At 60.8% G+C, this 16,687-nt stretch overlaps 3 protein-coding genes across 4 annotated transcripts; 1 reads left to right on the plus strand and 2 right to left on the minus strand.

The window, feature by feature from the left end:
• Positions 1-2,677: 2,677 nt before the first annotated feature.
• On the minus strand, positions 2,678-5,678 carry LOC104045200 (B-cell differentiation antigen CD72-like). Of its 2 annotated transcripts, XM_064437920.1 has the most exons (6): positions 5,461-5,678; positions 5,267-5,359; positions 3,851-4,165; positions 3,573-3,721; positions 3,242-3,339; positions 2,678-3,003 (listed from the first exon to the last, which is right to left on the minus strand). In XM_064437920.1, the coding sequence occupies exons 1-6, from the start codon at positions 5,603-5,605 to the stop codon at positions 2,856-2,858; spliced, it is 948 nt and encodes a 315-aa protein (XP_064293990.1). In that variant the 5' UTR covers positions 5,606-5,678; the 3' UTR covers positions 2,678-2,855. The 2 variants fall into 2 exon arrangements, with proteins under 2 accessions (XP_064293990.1, XP_064293991.1); XM_064437921.1 differs by lacking the exon at positions 3,242-3,339.
• Positions 5,679-7,743: 2,065 nt separating this feature from the next.
• On the minus strand, positions 7,744-10,791 carry LOC104053626 (killer cell lectin-like receptor subfamily G member 1). The gene is made up of 6 exons (XM_009515086.2): positions 10,743-10,791; positions 10,211-10,321; positions 9,623-9,703; positions 8,813-8,961; positions 8,446-8,549; positions 7,744-7,939 (listed from the first exon to the last, which is right to left on the minus strand). Exons 1-6 carry the CDS (start codon positions 10,789-10,791, stop codon positions 7,744-7,746), a joined length of 690 nt encoding a protein of 229 aa, XP_009513381.2.
• A 622-nt stretch (positions 10,792-11,413) lies between these two features.
• On the plus strand, positions 11,414-14,799 carry LOC135310607 (uncharacterized). The gene is given in 10 exon segments (XM_064438745.1): positions 11,414-11,438; positions 11,566-11,864; positions 11,866-12,232; positions 12,354-12,428; positions 12,545-12,622; positions 13,578-13,631; positions 13,711-13,746; positions 13,840-13,884; positions 14,078-14,221; positions 14,314-14,799. Coding segments are annotated over 10 exon segments (1,461 nt in total). The 3' UTR covers positions 14,652-14,799.
• Positions 14,800-16,687: the final 1,888 nt, after the last annotated feature.

Consider the following 16,687-nt stretch of genomic DNA (forward strand, 5'->3'; position numbering starts at 1 on the left):
CAAGGCTCATGGAAAATAAGCAAGGTTTACTCCCCTCTCTCACACTCACTCATACACTTATACCTCTTTGCAGTGGCTCTCGGCGTGTCCCTGTGTGCCCTAGCCAGCACAGCTCACAGGTACCTGGATTCCTGTGTGGAGCCCAGCTCCTGCCTGCTGTGCTCCCCAAAGGCTGCTGGTGGTGCGCTGGTGCAGGACGAGCCATTTGCCTCTTTTTGGAGCTGGGGGATGATGATGCTATTGGTGTCCCCAGCCTTTCCTCTTCGGGAATTCCTGTGGGTTTACTGCCTGTCCCTTCCCTCAACATTGACAGCTCCCATCTTGCCCTTTCTCCTGCCTCTATCACCTGCGCAGGGCTTTGGGCTGGGCCTTGCCTGAGGAGGGTTCAGGCAGGAGTGCCATCAGTATGAGAAACTGCTGGGAAGCCCTGAGACCACAGGGTGAATGAGGGAACTCTGAGAGCGGGGGGGGAAAGGGGTGCAATCATAGAATCATAGAATGTCCCAAGTTGGAAGGGACCCACAAGGATCATCAAGTCCAACTCCTGTCCCTGCACAGGACAACCCCAAATTCACACCATGTCTCTGAGGGTGTTGTCCAAGTGCTTCTTGAATATCAAGAGGCTTGGAGCCGTGACTGCCTCCCAGGGCAGCCTGTTCCAGTGCTCCACCACCCTCTGGGTGAAGAACCTTTTCCTAATATCCAGCCTAACCCTCCCCTGGCACATCTTCCTGCCACTCCCTCGGGTCCTGACATTGGTCACCAGAGAGGAGAGATCAGCACCTGCCCCTCCTCCTCCCCTTGTGAGGAAGCTGCAGAGCACCATGAGCTCTGCCCTCAGCCTCCTCTTCTCCAGGCTGAACAAACCAAGTGACTTTAGCCACTTTTCATATAGTTTCCCCTCTAAATCCTTCTCCAACTTTATGGCCCTCCTCTGGCCACTCTAGTAGCTTTGTATCCTTCACGTACTGTGGTGCCCAAAACTGCACCCAGCACTCGAGTTGAGGCCGCACCAGCGCAGAGCAGAGCGGGACAATCACCTCCCTCGACCAGCTGCAATGCAGGGCTTAGCAATGAAGAGCTCTGACACCTTGGGGGGTGAATAAGGGAGCTCTAAGGCCATGGGAGGAAATGGGGTTACAGCAAGGAGCCTTAAGACAGTGGGAGAGAGAGGGGAGCACTGGGGAGGTTGGGAACATGGGGGAAAGGGGAGACCCCCAGCCACCACAGGGGAAATATTCCTAAGACCATGGTGGGACCTGAGCTGCCAGGGTGGTAATGAGGCAGCCCAGTCCCCAACCCAGTTGAGGTGGGGGGGAGTCCAGGGGCAGCGCTGACCCTCCCTGTCTCAGTGTTTCTGCACAAAGGGGGTGGAGGTGGGGACCACTTTGCTAAGCTGGGTGTGGGCAGCTCCTGCGAGATGAGGTGTGGAAGGAGGCTAGTGGAGCCCGCTCATGGCATGGCCAGGCTGGGAGGCTGGGACAGGATTGCAGAAGGTTCCCTGTAATCTTAGCTATGATGCAAAATAAGGACTTTCTGTGTCTGGCTTGTCCTAGGGAGCCAAGATGTGGTCTCACTGGTACCTGCAGGGAAGCAGGCTCCCTGCCCCTGGAGCCCTGAGCTCCAGCCACTGGAGTCCACAGTGTCACTGGGCTCTGCCACCACATGGGCACTGCTGACTCTAGTTTAGGTCTCCCAGGCCTGTTCAGCATGACTGCTTGCTTACCCATCTTGACGCATGGGGTTTCTCCTTCCTTCCCAGCTGCAGGACTCACCCTTTCCCCCACTCAGTATCAGCAGGCTCCCTTCAACCTCTGTGAACAACAGTCCTGCCCTACAGTATACCCTCTATTGCCCAGTTTGGTATTGCCCCACAGCTGGCAGAGAACACCCCAATCCCACCATCCAGGGCACTGGTGAAGGCTTCAGGGAGCATTGGCCCCAGGATGGACCCCACAGAGATGTTGCCAGCTGGATGGGGCATTGCTGACACCCCCCTGCAGCCCTCCTGCTATCCAGTTTTCCACCCACCTTCTCCCCTTCCCCTGGCCATGTCTCCTCACTCTGCCATTGAGGAGACCATGGGAAACTATGTCCCAGACCTCAAAGCGTCACAATAAATGGCCCCCATTGTTCACGCCTTGTCCCCACCCCAGTGCTCCCACATCAGCAGGCAGGCAGGTTGGGCAGGTGCCACTTGCCCTTAGTAAATGCTGCCTGGTTCCCCCCCAGCCACCACCATGTCCTCCCTGGGCCTGGACCACCATATGCCCTGGTGGTCAGGGCATGACCACCATCCATGTTCTTCCCAGGATCAAGGTTCTTCTCTGATGGAGAGAACAAAGTTCAGCCCTGGGACAGGTTGTGGTCAATGGCAGGTGATGGAGGGAGGAGAAAGGGCAGGACAGGAGCCAGCAACAGCCAGTGACAGAGGTGATGAGCACCCAGTAAAACAGAAGGACTCCCCAAGGGGGACAACTTGGGGACACCAATAGCACCATCATACCCAGCTTCATGAGGTGCAAGAGGCACCTCTCAAACCAGTGTCAGAGGAAAGCAGCAGAGATGAGTAGGGCTCGGTACCAGCATCCAATCCCTATGTCACAGAAGCCAGGGCTAGAGAGCCAGGACTGTGGATGTGAGCACAGGCATTAGTGTGGGACAAAGAAACACAGTCTCTTTTCTGTAAGTCATGTTTTAAAACTTAGACAGCATCTTTCCCAACCTCTATCCCCAGAGCTTTGTGATGCATTTGCGGAAACATTGCACATGGATGTGGCTGTGCAGGAGGGAAAGGGTGTCTTTGTTGTGCACCCCCAGCTCCTGTTCCTCAGTCCTGTGATGGAAAAGGGGTCTCACATTTCACTGTTGGCTGGGAGAGGAAAGGAGGTCTTGGATAGGCTGCTCAGATCTGGGGGCTTCTCACAGATCCATGGAAAAGACTGTGAGCAGTAGGTGATGCTTACAGTCCCATAGGCTGTTTTTGCACAGCCGTAGGTGAAACTGTTAACAGAATAGAAGGAGCATGTGAGAGGTGCTACCATCAAGCTCCCAGCCTGCTGCCAGCCCTGTAGTACCCCCACACAGCTGCAGACCCCGGGCCCCTTAGCCTGGGCAGGAAGGCACTGACGTGACCAAGCATTAGTCCCATGGCTGGGACAGATGCCCTGGCAGCACCCAGTACTGTGGCCATGGCTGTGAAGATGGGAGACTTGTAGGTGGCCAGCAAGGAACAACTTACTCTTTAGACCAGTTGTTGAACCGCCCATCAGATTTATCATTATGACTTTGAGATGTCCCTCCAACCCAGTATGAGGCACGATACCCCTGCACAAAATACTGGGGGGAGAGGAGGTGTTGACCACCTGCCCCATGCCCAGCACCCACCTGATGCTCGGGAGCACCGAGGCCAGCTGTGCTCCTCTCCACAGCCCGCCAGAATGGGAACTCGCGGCTCACGGTGCCACCCCAGCAACTCTGCAGGTGCCGCTGCCGCTGGACCCACAGGGCTCTGCCCAGCCCCACCATCGCCCCCACCCTCCTGGGGTGCCGCAGCCCCCCCGGCTCTGTACCGGCACGGTCCATGACGGCCAGTTGCCTTGGACCAGCAGCTGAGCAGATTTGCTTCGGCAGTCATCACGGCTCTCGTACCAGCTCTTCTTCTCCACCGAGATGAAGAGGCACTTGCCCCTGTAGAGCACCCAGCCCAAGGGGCAGCAATCTGGGGGCAGGGACACACTCAGGCGCTTGCCCACCTATGGATGCTCGGGGGGCCCAGCCTGGCTGTGATCAGCCCCCACATCTCCCCGGCAGTATCACTGCCTGTCCCCCCACACCGCCACGGCCCTACCTGTATTCACGCAGGCGCGCAGGCTGCTCACAGTGCTCTCGCTGCTGTTGAGCTTCCCCTGCACCTCCTGCATCTCCTTCTCTGTCTTCCCCAGGACATCCGTGACGCGCCTTAGCTCGGCATCCAGGCTCCCCAGCTCCAGGCGGCTGCTGTTGCCCTCCTGCCACGCTCGCTGCAGCTCCGCTCTGGCCCACGCCAGCTCCAGGCGCATCTGCTCCAGGCTCTGCTCCCGCGCGCTCACCTCCTGCGAGAGGCGGCCCTGCTCGGCCGCATGCTCCTGGGAGGCGTCCCGCAGGCTGCGGGTGACCTGCCAGTCTGGGGACAGGGGGGTGAGCTGGGGCACCGGCATGGGACAGCCCATGCACAGGGACACAGGACTGCCCCTGCTCAGGGCATGGCCCTTGCTAGGGGGAGTGGGACAAGGGTGACAGACCATGGGTAGAGGCAGTCCTGGGGGTGCCAGTGGGGAGGGAAAGGAAGCCCCAATGGTGGCAAGGGGAGGGGAGGAAAGGGGAAGCAGTGGGAGGAAACAGAAAGTTGAAGGGAGGCAATGGGGAAGCAACGGGGAGGCAATGGGAAGGCAGTAGGAAGGCAGTGGGAGGCAGTGGGAAGGCAGTGGGAAGGCATTGGAAGGCAGCAGGAAGGCAATGGGAGGCAACGGGAAGGCATTGGGAGGCAGCAGGAAGGCAGTGGGAGGCAGTGGGAAGGCATTGGGAAGGCAATGGGAAGGCAGTGGGAAGGCAATGGGAGGCAAAGGGAAGGCAGTAGGAAGGCAGTGGGAAGGCAGTGGGAGGCAGTGGAAGGCAGTGGGAAGGCATTGGAAGGCAGCAGGAAGGCAATGGGAGGCAATGGGAAGGCATTGGGAGGCAGCAGGAAGGCAGTGGGAGGCAGTGGGAAGGCAGCGGGAAGGCAGTGGAAGGCAGTGGAAGGCAGTGGGAGGCAGTGGGAAGGCAGCGGGAAGGCAGTGGAAGGCAGCGGGAAGGCAATGGGAAGGCAGTGGGAATGCAATGGGAGGCAATGGGAAGGCATTGGGAGGCAGCAGGAAGGCAGTGGGAGGCAGTGGGAAGGCAGCGGGAAGGCAGTGGAAGGCAGTGGAAGGCAGTGGGAAGGCAGTGGGAAGGCAATGGGAGGCAATGGGAAGGCATTGGGAGGCAGTGGGAAGGCAGCGGGAAGCAGCAGGAAGGCATTGGGAAGGAATTGGGAGGCAGCGGGAAGGCAATGGGAAGGCAGTGGGAGGCAGTGGGAAGGCAGTGCAGGCAGATGAGGAGCAGCTCAGGGAGGCCACGCAAGAAGCAGCTCTGCCTGTGGGCCACCAGCACCAGCACCCCAGCAGCCCGGCCCTCGCCCAGCTCCAAAGCTGCTCCCAGTGCGCCCCTGCCAGCTGCACCCCACCCTGCGGCCCTGGCCCCGACTCACAGCAAGCCCCCAGGGCCACAGCGACCACCAGCAGCAGCAGCAGGCTGGCTGTCAGCAGCCCCACGGGGACACGCCAACGCCGGGGCCAGCGCCCTGTAAGAGAAGAACGCCCACGGGCATCACCCCACTGCCACCACCCAGCGCCCACCCTGTGCCGGGGCATCCCCACGGCGGGGCCATGGCCGGGCTCTCACCTGGGCTGGGCTCTGCAGGCACTGGCCCCAGCGGCAGGTTCTCGTAGGGGCTGTCGTCCTCATCGGGGTCTGCGGGGCAGGCGGCGGCAGACTGTGGAGGGGCCGTGGCAAACTTCAGGTCAGCGTAGACCACGCTCTGGGCCATGTGGGCAGGCGCTGCCCTGGGCAGTGGCAGTCCGGGGAGTGGGTCCTGCCCTGCTGCACCACGATGGGGTGGCAGGCAGTGGCCAAGACTGCGTAGGGTGGAGCCACTTCTTCATGTGCAGAAAAGCAGAAGTACTTGCTCTATTTGCAAAGAGTGGGTTTATTTCTGAGGCCGCTCTTGCTTCGGGGAGTGGGAGGTGACTGAGCCCTACCCCAGGCAGCACATTCTGCATCTGCCTCGCCAGGCTGCGAGGAGCCCTGAGAGCCCTGCCACCTTCCCCATGCCAGCTCCTGCTCGGGAGACTGGATGCAGTGACTGTGTGGGCTCGGTCCTCTGCATGTGGCAGGAGGGACTCCCAGGAATGTCCATGCCAGAGCTGCGTGCTGCTGGCACAACACAGGTGGTCTATATTGAAACCATAACACCCCCCAGGAGGAAATCCCTCCAAGCTGAGACCCACCAGGCCTTGTAGGCTCTCGCACATCGCCCAGCCTCAGAGCAAAGTGAGGATGTTGGCTGTGGCCTCCTCAGACTGGGCAGGCACCAGGAGACGGGCTGCTGCCCAGCCCAAGCCCTGTGTGGGAGGGGGAAGGCATAAGGTCATCTCTCCACTGACTTTGTTCGCCGTGCCTTTCGCTGCCCCGATGGCCCTGACAGCTCCTGCTGTTCTGCCCTTGCCCCCCCTCTCAGGGGGCAAAGATGTGCGGCTGGTTTCTGCAGAAGCAGAAGTTTGCTGTGAAGTGTGGCAGACAGGAGCTGAATGGCACAGCCATGGGCACTGGTGCCCTGCTTTAGCCTTGGGGCCACCATCCTGTCCCATTCCACACCCTGAAACTGCTCAGGTCCCCTGGGACGGTGGTGGGGTGCAGCTTAGGGGTAGGGTGCTGGACAGAGCTTCAGGGTTCATTGTATCAATAATCAATCCAAATCCTTGGGGCAGAGGAGAGTGGTGATGGCTTCCGTATGGGAACAGGTGGCTCTGAGGCTGGTCCCATCCAGGATGGAGGTTGCCCCTCTCTGTTATCTGCTCCAGGGTTTGAGCATTGCTGCTGTGCAGAAATGTTTGCCCTAAGACCTAAAAGGGGTTTCCACATTGCAACATGACCTCTTGCTCTTCTCCCTTTTTTCTGGCCACATATCCCCATTCTGTCAGCAAGGAGACCATGGGAAACCATGTCCCAGACCTCAAAGCGTCACAATAAATGGCCCCCATTGCTCACGCCTTGTCCCCACCCCAGTGCTCCCACATCAGCAGGCAGGCAGGTTGGGCAGGTGCCACTTGCCCTTAGTAAATGCTGCCTGGCTCCCCCCCAGCCACCACCATGTCCTCCCTGGGCCTGGACCACTGTGTGCCTGGGAGGACGTGCTCCACCTTCTTCCTGGGGATGGCGTGGAAGCTGCTCAGCCTTTACCTTTCTAACCTCCTTCCTGTCCCCTTTGAAGTTGGGTGCGATTTTTGCCTTTCTCCAGTGATGAAGGACTTCCCCTGCTCTTGCAGAGATGATGGAGAGTGGCCTTGCAGGACCAGCACCCCTACACACCTCCAGTCCTGTCCCCAGGAAACGGCTGTGTCCAGAGATATGTGCAACTGGTCCCCAGCTCAGCACCCTTTCTGAAAGCTGCCTTTCAACAGCGACCTCTGAGATTCTTTGTGGCTGGAGGTTGGGACTGAGGAGATGTTGCGAGCGCTGGGGTTGTGGTCTGGGGAGGGGAAGGCAAAGCAGGTGTCATCTTCCCGCTGCGTTTCCCAAGAAGCATAAACTCCAGGCAGCCACCACAATCAGGAATCCCAGAGCTCTGGGGACACCTGCTCCAGCCTCACAGGAGCTGCTCCACGTGCCATCAGGCCATGAGGACACTTGGGTCAAAGATGGCTCTCAGCCACTTCCTTCACTGCCGCAGCAGCTGCTATTGACCATCAGGCAGTCATATGAGTGAGTCAGTGAACTGGAGCATGCACCTTCACCCCACCACCCTCATCCCCCAAAGCCAGCCACAGCATCCAAGTGCCAGCGTTTATTGGCAAGGTGCAGAGATCCAGGGGGAAAATAGGTCTGAGTGAGGGTGTAGTGGCACCCGTCGATTCCCACGCACTGGAGTCGGGCAGGGAACAGGGTGGTGGGACAGGCTGGAGGTCATCAGGGCCCCACACAAGTGTAGGTGGTGTTTCCCCAGAGCAAGGCAGGGGGTGTGGACCGGAGCCACTGCAGGGTGGCTGCGTCCTGCTCGCAGACCCAGCCAAGGGCGTCCTTGCACAGACCACCTGATAGTCCGGAGCCTGACACCCTGCCACAGGCAGTGAAAGAGCTGGTGTAGCGCTGGATTGAGAAGAGCCTGCAGGGAGAGAGAGGGCTGAGATGGGATGGGCAGGGAGGACGGACTTGCAGTTGTCCCATCAGCACCTCCTCCAGTCAGGGACCAGAGGCTTCAGAGAGATGCTGTGGGGGCAAAGCTCACCCTCACCATGGAGCACTGCCCCCTGCTACCCTCCTCCCAATTAGGACACATGCTCTGATCTCCTACCCCTGCCTCTTTGACATGCAGCCCCCAGCCCCATCATGCACACAGCACCCTCAGGTCCCTCCCAGCAGGACTCAGCACCAGCTGCACCAAGCAAAGCACGGGAATCTTCTTTTGGGGGACCCCACCAGCCCCTCACCCAGGCAGGGTGTGGGCACGAGGGTCAGGCACCTGCAGTCTTCCCTTCCCTAAAATGCCCCAGTGGAGCCCTGGGAAGATGACAGGTGGCCAAAATGTGGACCACATCCCTGCATGCCAGTAGGCTGCTTGTCCCCCTGTCACTTCCCAAGCCCCAGCTGGGGACAAGCTGACAGCCTCACCCCTTCAGTGCAGTGCCGTCCAGCCACTTCCAGTCAGATCTGTAGCCATCCCGCTTCAGCCCCACATGAAAGATCTCCCTGTTGGCTGTGCGCACCAGGAAAGCCTAGCACAGGAGAGGACCCACATGAGCTCCCTGCGGGACACCCAGCCGCAGCCATGCAGTTAGTGATAGGGGCTGTGCAGTATAGGCACAGCATCGCCAGCTCCCTGCCCGGAGGCTTGGCTGGGCTTTGGGGACATGGGCCACAGCCAGGGAGCTGAGACGGTGCTGGTGGTGGCTGGGTGACAGCTGAGGGACCTTGAGGTGGTCGCCAGTGCAGCCCAATGCCCACAGGGAGTTGGACAGGTCAGGCTAGGTGCACTCACCAGGGTGGTGTTGCCTTGGATGGTGACCAGCTGTGCTCGCCTGGAGCAGCAGTCGTCTCTGCTCTGCTCCCAGGTCTTTCTGGCAGAGGAGAAGTAGTAGCACCGCCCCGCATCCCAGAGCCAGCCAGCTGGGCAGAACTGGCATTGCCCTGCACACAGAAACTCAGCCTGCAGGAGCAGCTGGGACAGGGCAGCCAGCAGGGGCTGCCACTAGCCCCCAGCCCAGGGGACAGGAAGGTGACAAGGGACCACCAGGGTGCCAACCAAACCAATGTACTCCTATGGCTGCCCCACAGAGAGGACTCTCTGCTTGCTCTTACCCTGGAGCCCAGTTCCCATATCACAGCCCCAGTGGGAACCCCAGGGGACATGATTTGTTTACATGAAGGTGCTGGCATCAGGCAAGTTGGTCGGGGAGGGGAGCTCCAGGTTTGGGAGTGTGATACAAACGTCATTTGCAAAGTCCTGAGATTGCAGTCAAGATTTCAGCTTCACCAGAGACTAGTCGAAAGATGAGCACCCGATTCTGTCTGGCACACGGATACTCGTGGCAGCTATGAGCCTGGTGCTGGTGGCATGCCCAGGTGACGCTGAGCTGCACTGGGGCCATCTCTTCCAAAGGGGTTCCAGCAGTGCAGCCTGTTCAGCAGCACTGAGGCAGCCCTCCATGCCATGAGCCAGGGGACAGGCAGCAAGGGTGAAGGAAGACTTGGCCGGGGCATGTTCTGGAGTAGAGACAGATCCTGCCTCCTGAAAGGAGCAGCCAGGCCCTCTCCAAACTTCACCCAGGAGCCTGCTGGGCTCCCTTACCTTGCAGTGTCTTTTGTCCATAGCTGAGGCTCTCCTCCATGCTCCAGGGACCATGGGTACAGCTAGCCTGTTGTCCTAAATCTACAGAATCACACAGGAGTGTCTCCACCAACCCTGGGCTACTGCTCCCAGAAGAACCCAGTGCCCTCTCCCACAGGACAGCCCCATAGCTCCACCTGAGGGCATCCCCCCTTTAGACGACCTGCCAGCCAAGCATGTGAACGTCTTTGCAGTTTCTGCTGTGGTTTGGAGCCCATCACATGACAGGCTTTCGGGGAAAGTGCTTCTGCCTTTTGACTTAAGTGTCACTGCTTTCCTTCCTGTCTTCAGTTCATTGCCATGGGATGGTGGGGATGCCCCAGCACCACCCCTGAGCCCACACTGCCCCCCCACCTTCCTCTCCCAGGTGAGGTCTTGCCTCATCAATTTCCCTGCTTGCCCCAGAAACTGCAACATCTGTGGACCCAAGCAGGAGGGCCCAGCTCTGTGGGCAAGCTGCAGCTCTGCCTGTTGGTACACGGGCCCCATGGTGCCAACCCCGATCCCAGGACCCTGGCCAAACAGGTCTGTTCACAAGCAGATACTCACAGTGGAAGCTCAAGCCGGCAAGGATGATTTGTGCCAGGAGGAGCAGCAGGGACAGGACAGCCAGGCTGAGGGCTGCCCAGCACCAGGGCAGTCGCACCGGCTGCTGAGGAGCTGAGAAGGGGAGTTAGCCTGGGTGTTAGGGCTCAGTGGGAGCAGTGGAGAGCCTCCAGCCAGGAAAGGTCTGTGAACCCTGGGCAGGATCTCAGCAAGCAGCAGGGGAGGCCAGGAAAACTGAGGGTGAGCCCTTTTGCAGCCCCTTGACCCTCCTAGAAGTTGTTTCCCTGCAGACAGTGCTTGGTACAGGGCATAGAGCAGAGCAGGGGATGCCTGTGTGCACTGTGGCACTGGGGTGCAGTGGGCATCCGCTGCCCCAAGGGGAGGCAGTCTGCAATGGGGCTGGAGACACCCAAAAGGAGGGAGCAGGGGGAGCAGGGCTGGGGAAATAGCCCAGCAGAGAGCAGGGGGATGCAGGAGGGCAGGGAACCTGCCAGGAAGGTTGGGGTGCCAGGGGCAGGGAGCAGCATAACATTACCTGGTGTGGGGGGCAAGCGCAGATCGGCGTATGTGACCCCCTCTTCCATCCCTTCTTCAGTCTCTCACTGCACCACACGGGGGAAGTGGCAACCCCCTCCCAGCCCCCTTTGTCAGCTGGGTGTGATGCAAAATGGCAAGTATCATTTCCTGGTGGTGTCCCCAGAGGCACCACCTGGGCCACAACCCTGGAGGCTCAGGTGGTGCTGCCTGCAACCAGCACAAGGGAGAGCCCCAGCCAGGCCAGCACGCAGGCATTACCACCAGCATGAGGGAACCCCATACCCCTGGCTTCGGGACAGCATGTAGTGAGGAGGGCTGCTAGCTTAGATGTGAGGCCAGGGCTGCGCTGGGCAGCCGTGTCGAGGCTGCTCCGCTTGCCCCAACCCCTCAGTGCTCGGTAGATCTGTTTTAGGGACTGTGCAGGGGACCTGGTCACCCCCGGGGAGCAGGACACAGGGCCCTGTCCACATCCCCATGCTCTGTGCTGCGCTCTCGAAGCAGCAAGGCCATGGGATGTTTGCTCAGAAGTGGTTTCTGCCACCTTTTTTGCATGGGGCTGCAGCTGCATCTCAGCCTTGGAAAGCAGGGGGGCTGGCGTGTTCCTTCCTCTCCCGGAGCCTTGAGGGCACCCTCGGGGGTGAGGGGCAGAGTCCCCCAGCCCCTCCAGGGATGGTCCTGCCCCGGGCTGCCGGCGGTACCGCGCACCTCCGCCCCGACGGCCAGGCAGGGCAGGCAAGGCAGCAGCGGGGATGCCTGCGGGCAGACACCGACCCCCTGCACTGGGCTGCCGGGTGATGAAGTGGGCTGGGTGGCTCGGCCAGGACTACGTTTCCCAGAGGCTCCTCCCGGGGCTGCACATGCTCGGTGCGGCTCCCGGCGCCTCCCGGCAGCGCCCGGCGCACCGCCCGGTGCAGCGCAGGGGCGCTCGGTGCAGCTCCCGGTGCGACCGCCGGTGCGGCCCCCGGCGATCCGCCGGTGCGGTTCCCGGTGCGACCGCCGGTGCGGCCCCCGGTGCGGCTCCCGGCGCTGCAGACTCCCGGTGCGCCCTCGGGAGCGGGCGGCCGAGTCTCGGGGCTGGGTCCTGCCCATCCCAGCCTCACCACCGGCCCCGGGCCCGGCTTTCCCCCGGCACCCACCCTCACGCCGGCACCATGCCCCGCGGGCGAGCCTGGACGCAGGCGGAGGTCAGCAGCCTCCTGGCGCTGGTGGGGGGCTCGGGGGAGGCCGCCCTGCTCATGGCCTCCACGTCGCGACCCAATGAGGCGCTGTGGCGGGAGATCTCCCGGGGGCTGGCGGCAGCCGGCTACGGGCGCAGCGTGGCCCAGTGCCGCTCCAAGTGGAAGGCGCTTAAGCAGGCTTTCCACTCGGAGAGGGAAACACGCCGGAGGGCTGGCTGCCACTCGCCCCGCTTGCCCCCGCACTACCGAGCCATGAAGAGCATCTGGAAGGCGGCTGGGCGGCCCGTCTTTGGCGAGCGAAGGATGCCAGGTGGGTGCTGGGCATGGGTGGGTGGGCTTGGCAGGGTGGCTGGGTCTGGGGTACTGATGAGGGAGCACTGGTGCTGCATGGCCACCCAGGGTCCCTTGACAATTTCTTTCTCTTCCTCTAGACATGGTGAAGCTGCCCCCCAGGAAGCGCAGGTCAGCCCTTCCCACCCACTCCCCATCCTCACCAGAGCCGCCAGGTACCCGTAGGCTCAGGCAGCTGGAGTGGGCCTTGTACCAGCTGAGGGGAGGCAGGGACCCCTCGTCTCCTGGTTACTGAAGCTCTTTTCTGCACTCCCTCACCCTCCTTCCGCAGAGGACGATGTTGGCAGGGACGCCCCGGGCGTGCTGCTGTCCCCATTACTGCAGTGTACGAAGGACAAGCCAGAGAGCCGTAAGTACCAGTCTGCCCCGCTGCACCGGGCTGCACAGCCACGGCTCCAGCCCAAGCCCTGCCAGCATGATGGGAACAGGGGACTTAGAGGGTTGGGAGGCCCATCATGAGTCCCTCAGCAGGGATGCTCACCAATGTGGATATTGGGACTTCTCTCTCCAGAGGCTTTGGCTCCAAGATAGCCCCAGAGCCTGGGGGGATGGGGATGGCTGGGATGGGGCAGGAGGGGGCCCTGGCTCTCACCCAGCCTGATGGCATGGCAAGGCTGCTGGCTGCCCCAGGGCAAGTCATGGGGCCCAAGGTCTCTAAGGGACAGTGGCCCAAATCCAGCCCAGGGGGTCTTGCGGCTGTGCAGCACTGCAGGGCATGTGACTCCCCTTCCTTCAGTAGGTCCTGGTTCCCCCCTTCCTCAGTAACACTGTAAAGCTTCGGATGAGTTAGGACTGGGTGTGAGGGCCAGAGGTGCCTGCAGCTCCCCTGCCCTGCAGCGCACCCAGGGGAGGATCCTGCACCCCCCTTGCTATGCACACGCCCAGGGATTTGGCACTGAGGTGATGCAGAATACGTCCCTGGGTCTAGTTTGCGTGGGCGCCCCGGCCAGCATCCACACTGGGTAATTACATTCTATCTCCCTAAATTCCCCCTGCAGTTTCAAGTGGATGTGGGATTCTCCTTCACTTCCAGTCCTAATCTGTTGTGTAGCGTTGCTGCGCGCTGCTACGCCTCTGCTGCCTTCCAGCCCAGAGGTGGCTGCATTGCAGTGGTGGGTGAGTGACTCCTGCTTTTGTATCTAGCTTGTGAAGCGCTTTGGGGCCCTGCAGGGTGCTGTGGAGCTGTGGCTAGGGCATGTCGGGCTGCGGGGCTGGCTGGGGCAAGCCGGGCAGAACCCGGGCTGGTGGTGATCCCTCAGCAGGTCCCATCAGAAGGCACATCTCTCCTCTCTGCTCTCTCCCAGCAGCCAGTGGGGACCGCATCGTTGGAGTGCCACCCGCTCCCCGCTCTGTGCCACGTAAGGCTTTCCTTGCCCCGCTTGGCCTGGTAAACCCTCTCAGCCCTGTGAGCAGGGTCTGATATGGTTCTCGTTGCAGACGCTGGATGCTGCTTCCCTCCCCTTCCCCTCCTGGGTGAGTACCGTGCCCAGACAACAATGCTTATGCATCCTGGGGCAGAAGGCAGCCACAGCTCACAGGCTGTGTCTGCTCTTGCTCTCTTTCCAGGCTGTGACACCACCCTGAAGCAGGAAAGAGCTGAGCAAAAGGCTGGTAAGGGTCTGCAGCTTCAAGCAAGTCCCGCTGCTTGGGGGTCAGCTCTGTCCTGTCCTGCCCATGGGGACAGAGGGCAGAGGCTCCCACAGGCAGTGCCCACCTAGGGCTCTGCAGCAGGGTCAGGCTGAGCATGGGGCTTGGGTGGCTCCAGCGCCCTGGTTGCTCCCTCCATGCCAAACCACTGTGTCAGGTTTTCCTGGTGAGACGTCCCTGGGGATGGGAAGAGGAAACCAAGCGCTGCGAGTGGCCACCACAGCCCTGGGCTCCCCTGGGACAGCTGCCATGAGTGAGCAGCCAGCAGCGGGTGAAGAGGCATCAGATGCAAGCCTGCATGGTGGGTCCTCCCTGCAGCTTCCTGACAGCCTCACAGGGGGCTCTCGGAGCCATAGTAAGGGTTTGCTGCCACTGACCCCCCTCTCACTGCAGGGTCCAGCGTGGCAGGCTTGCTCCAGAGCGTCCAGCAGCTGCTGGTGCAGATCCTGCAGACATCGCGGCAGCAGCAGGCGCTGCTGGAGAGCCTGGCCAGCGACACAGTCTCCCACCTCCACCTCCTCTCCCACAGCCTGGTGCAGGTGGGTGAGACCCTGCACCAGCTCTTGCTCCGGCCGCAGACCCACCTTGGCCCCCTCAGCCACTATGTCCCCCACATGCCCCTTTACGAGGACAGCCCTGGGATGCCCTGTTCCTCCGGCTCTCCCCACACCTCCCCAGATCACAAAGAGGAGCCTCGGGTGTCCCCTGCTGCCGGCTGCACACCCCCATGAGTGCCACTGTTCCTGGCCCCAGAGGCAACTGCTTTGCTACACAAATGTGGCACAAATCTTTATAGCAGAGGCCCCAGATATTTTGGAAGTTTATAGAAGAGACACATTTTAATAAAATTAAAAATAGCTTTTGTACCAGCGACAACAATCAACTGATTCTTTCCCCCTCTCCAGGGGACCTTCCCCTTCTCACTTTCGAGATGAGCAGAAGGGGAACTCGGCTATTTACAGCCTCTGAGAAACTCCAGGCCACACACATTGGGGCAGATGTATTTTCTATGCCCCTGCCTGCTCCCTGATAGCTTGTAGCCATGCCTGGGGCTGGCAGGATCCCAGCCCAGAGGACCTGCTACTGGGCTGCAGGGGGGAGCAGGGCTGCTGCTGGGGCTGGGGAATGCAGGGGACCCAGCTGGGGCAAGGGCTGCATCCTTCTGCAAGGGAAGGTGGTGCTGGGTGGCACTGGGGGTGGGGAGGCAGTGCATGCTGCGGCTGTGGCCCCTTAGTCCCCAGCTCCTTGGTAGGTCACTTCCAACGGCCAAGCTGGGGCTGTTGCAGCTGGGGCTGTAGGCTTGCAGCATGCTACAATGAGCCCCTTCTTGCGCTCTCAGGCTCAGGACACGGGTCACCATCAGGGAGTGTAGTTGCAGATGCACCATGTCACATTATGCTTGGCAAAGTGGTCACTGGCTCTTGATTGTACTGCTGCCACCTCCGCCAGGATGCCCACATCCTCCATGTGGATGGGGCAGACATGCCAGCTACCTCCAGGATCTCTTGGCCACATCCAGGGAGAAGATGTAGCCAGTTCTGCTGGCGTAGGGCAGGTTGACGTCAGAACAGTACCCTGCCATGACATATGCCACTTGCTAATGGTAGATGACCTGCTGCTTCTCCCAGGAGAAGAGGGACCACACATAGAGGCTGGTCCATGCCAGGTCAAGCCCAGCCAAGGTGGGCAATCAGTCCATGTCAAAGCAGTCGTCATTCATCTTGGTGATGAAGTGGGGCCAGCACTGCTTGGATGCCGTGCATGACCTCCAGGGTGAGGTTGCAGTACATGTCCCTCTACCTCCCCAGCAGGATGTCCTTGAACTCCTGCCCTTCCTGCTGCACACCGCAGCCCGCTGCTGCCTTGGATGTCTGCCCCACCAGAAACACCGTCTGCCAGGGGCTTGCTAGGGCACGCAAGATCCTCCAGATGATGTGCAGAGCCTTCTCATGGCCCACCACAGACGTCACCAGGATGAGAAGGACTTGCCAGCCAGCTGGAGCACCCCACGTGTGGCCAAGCCAGGGAGAGGAGCCAGGGCCATGGCTAATGGGGCCACCAGCAAGGCAGCCAGGGCCAGTAGGTGCTACAGCACCAGAAAGCAGCAACGTCGCAGCCCAGCCAGCATCTGGCTGGGGAGAAGCGTGGGCGAGCAGTGCTGGGAAAGCCCATTACCTTTCACAGCACCATCCCTTATCTCACACCTGCTGCATGCCTGGGGTCAGAAAGAAGGGCTGTGTTGCGGGGGCACACCAGTCCCATGATGCAATGGGTAGGGAGATGGGGCCCATGGGGGCTACTGGGAGTGGGGTCAGTGCCAGTGCCAACGGTGCTCCCACAGCCACACACAAACCCTCCTCTGCGCTCCTGAGCAAGAAGCACAAAGTGGCTGGCTGCTGGCCAGCAGCTCAGGGCCCAAGCCTCAGGGTGGTGGGGCCACTGCCTGCAAACAGGTTTACCCTGGCTTTCCCTCCCAGGGGTTGATTGGGGTGGGCAAAGGTAGGAGAAAGGTGGTATCTCCCTCCCTGAGCCCTGCCGCTTGCAACCAGTACAGTTGCAATGGGAGGGCACCTCTAGGTTATTGACACCCACGCTCCTCACCACCCTGCCATGCTCCCTGTCATAATTCTGTGCTCCCCACGACCCTGACATGATCCCCATCATCCCACTGAGCTTTCCGCCATCCTGCTGTGATGCCCATTATCCCACCATGCTCCCCACCACCCTGCCTTGCTCCCTGCTGTCCTGCTGTGCTCCCCACCGGAGG

Source organism: Phalacrocorax carbo, chromosome Z (genome assembly GCF_963921805.1).
Source record: "Phalacrocorax carbo chromosome Z, bPhaCar2.1, whole genome shotgun sequence".
NCBI lineage: Eukaryota > Metazoa > Chordata > Aves > Suliformes > Phalacrocoracidae > Phalacrocorax > Phalacrocorax carbo.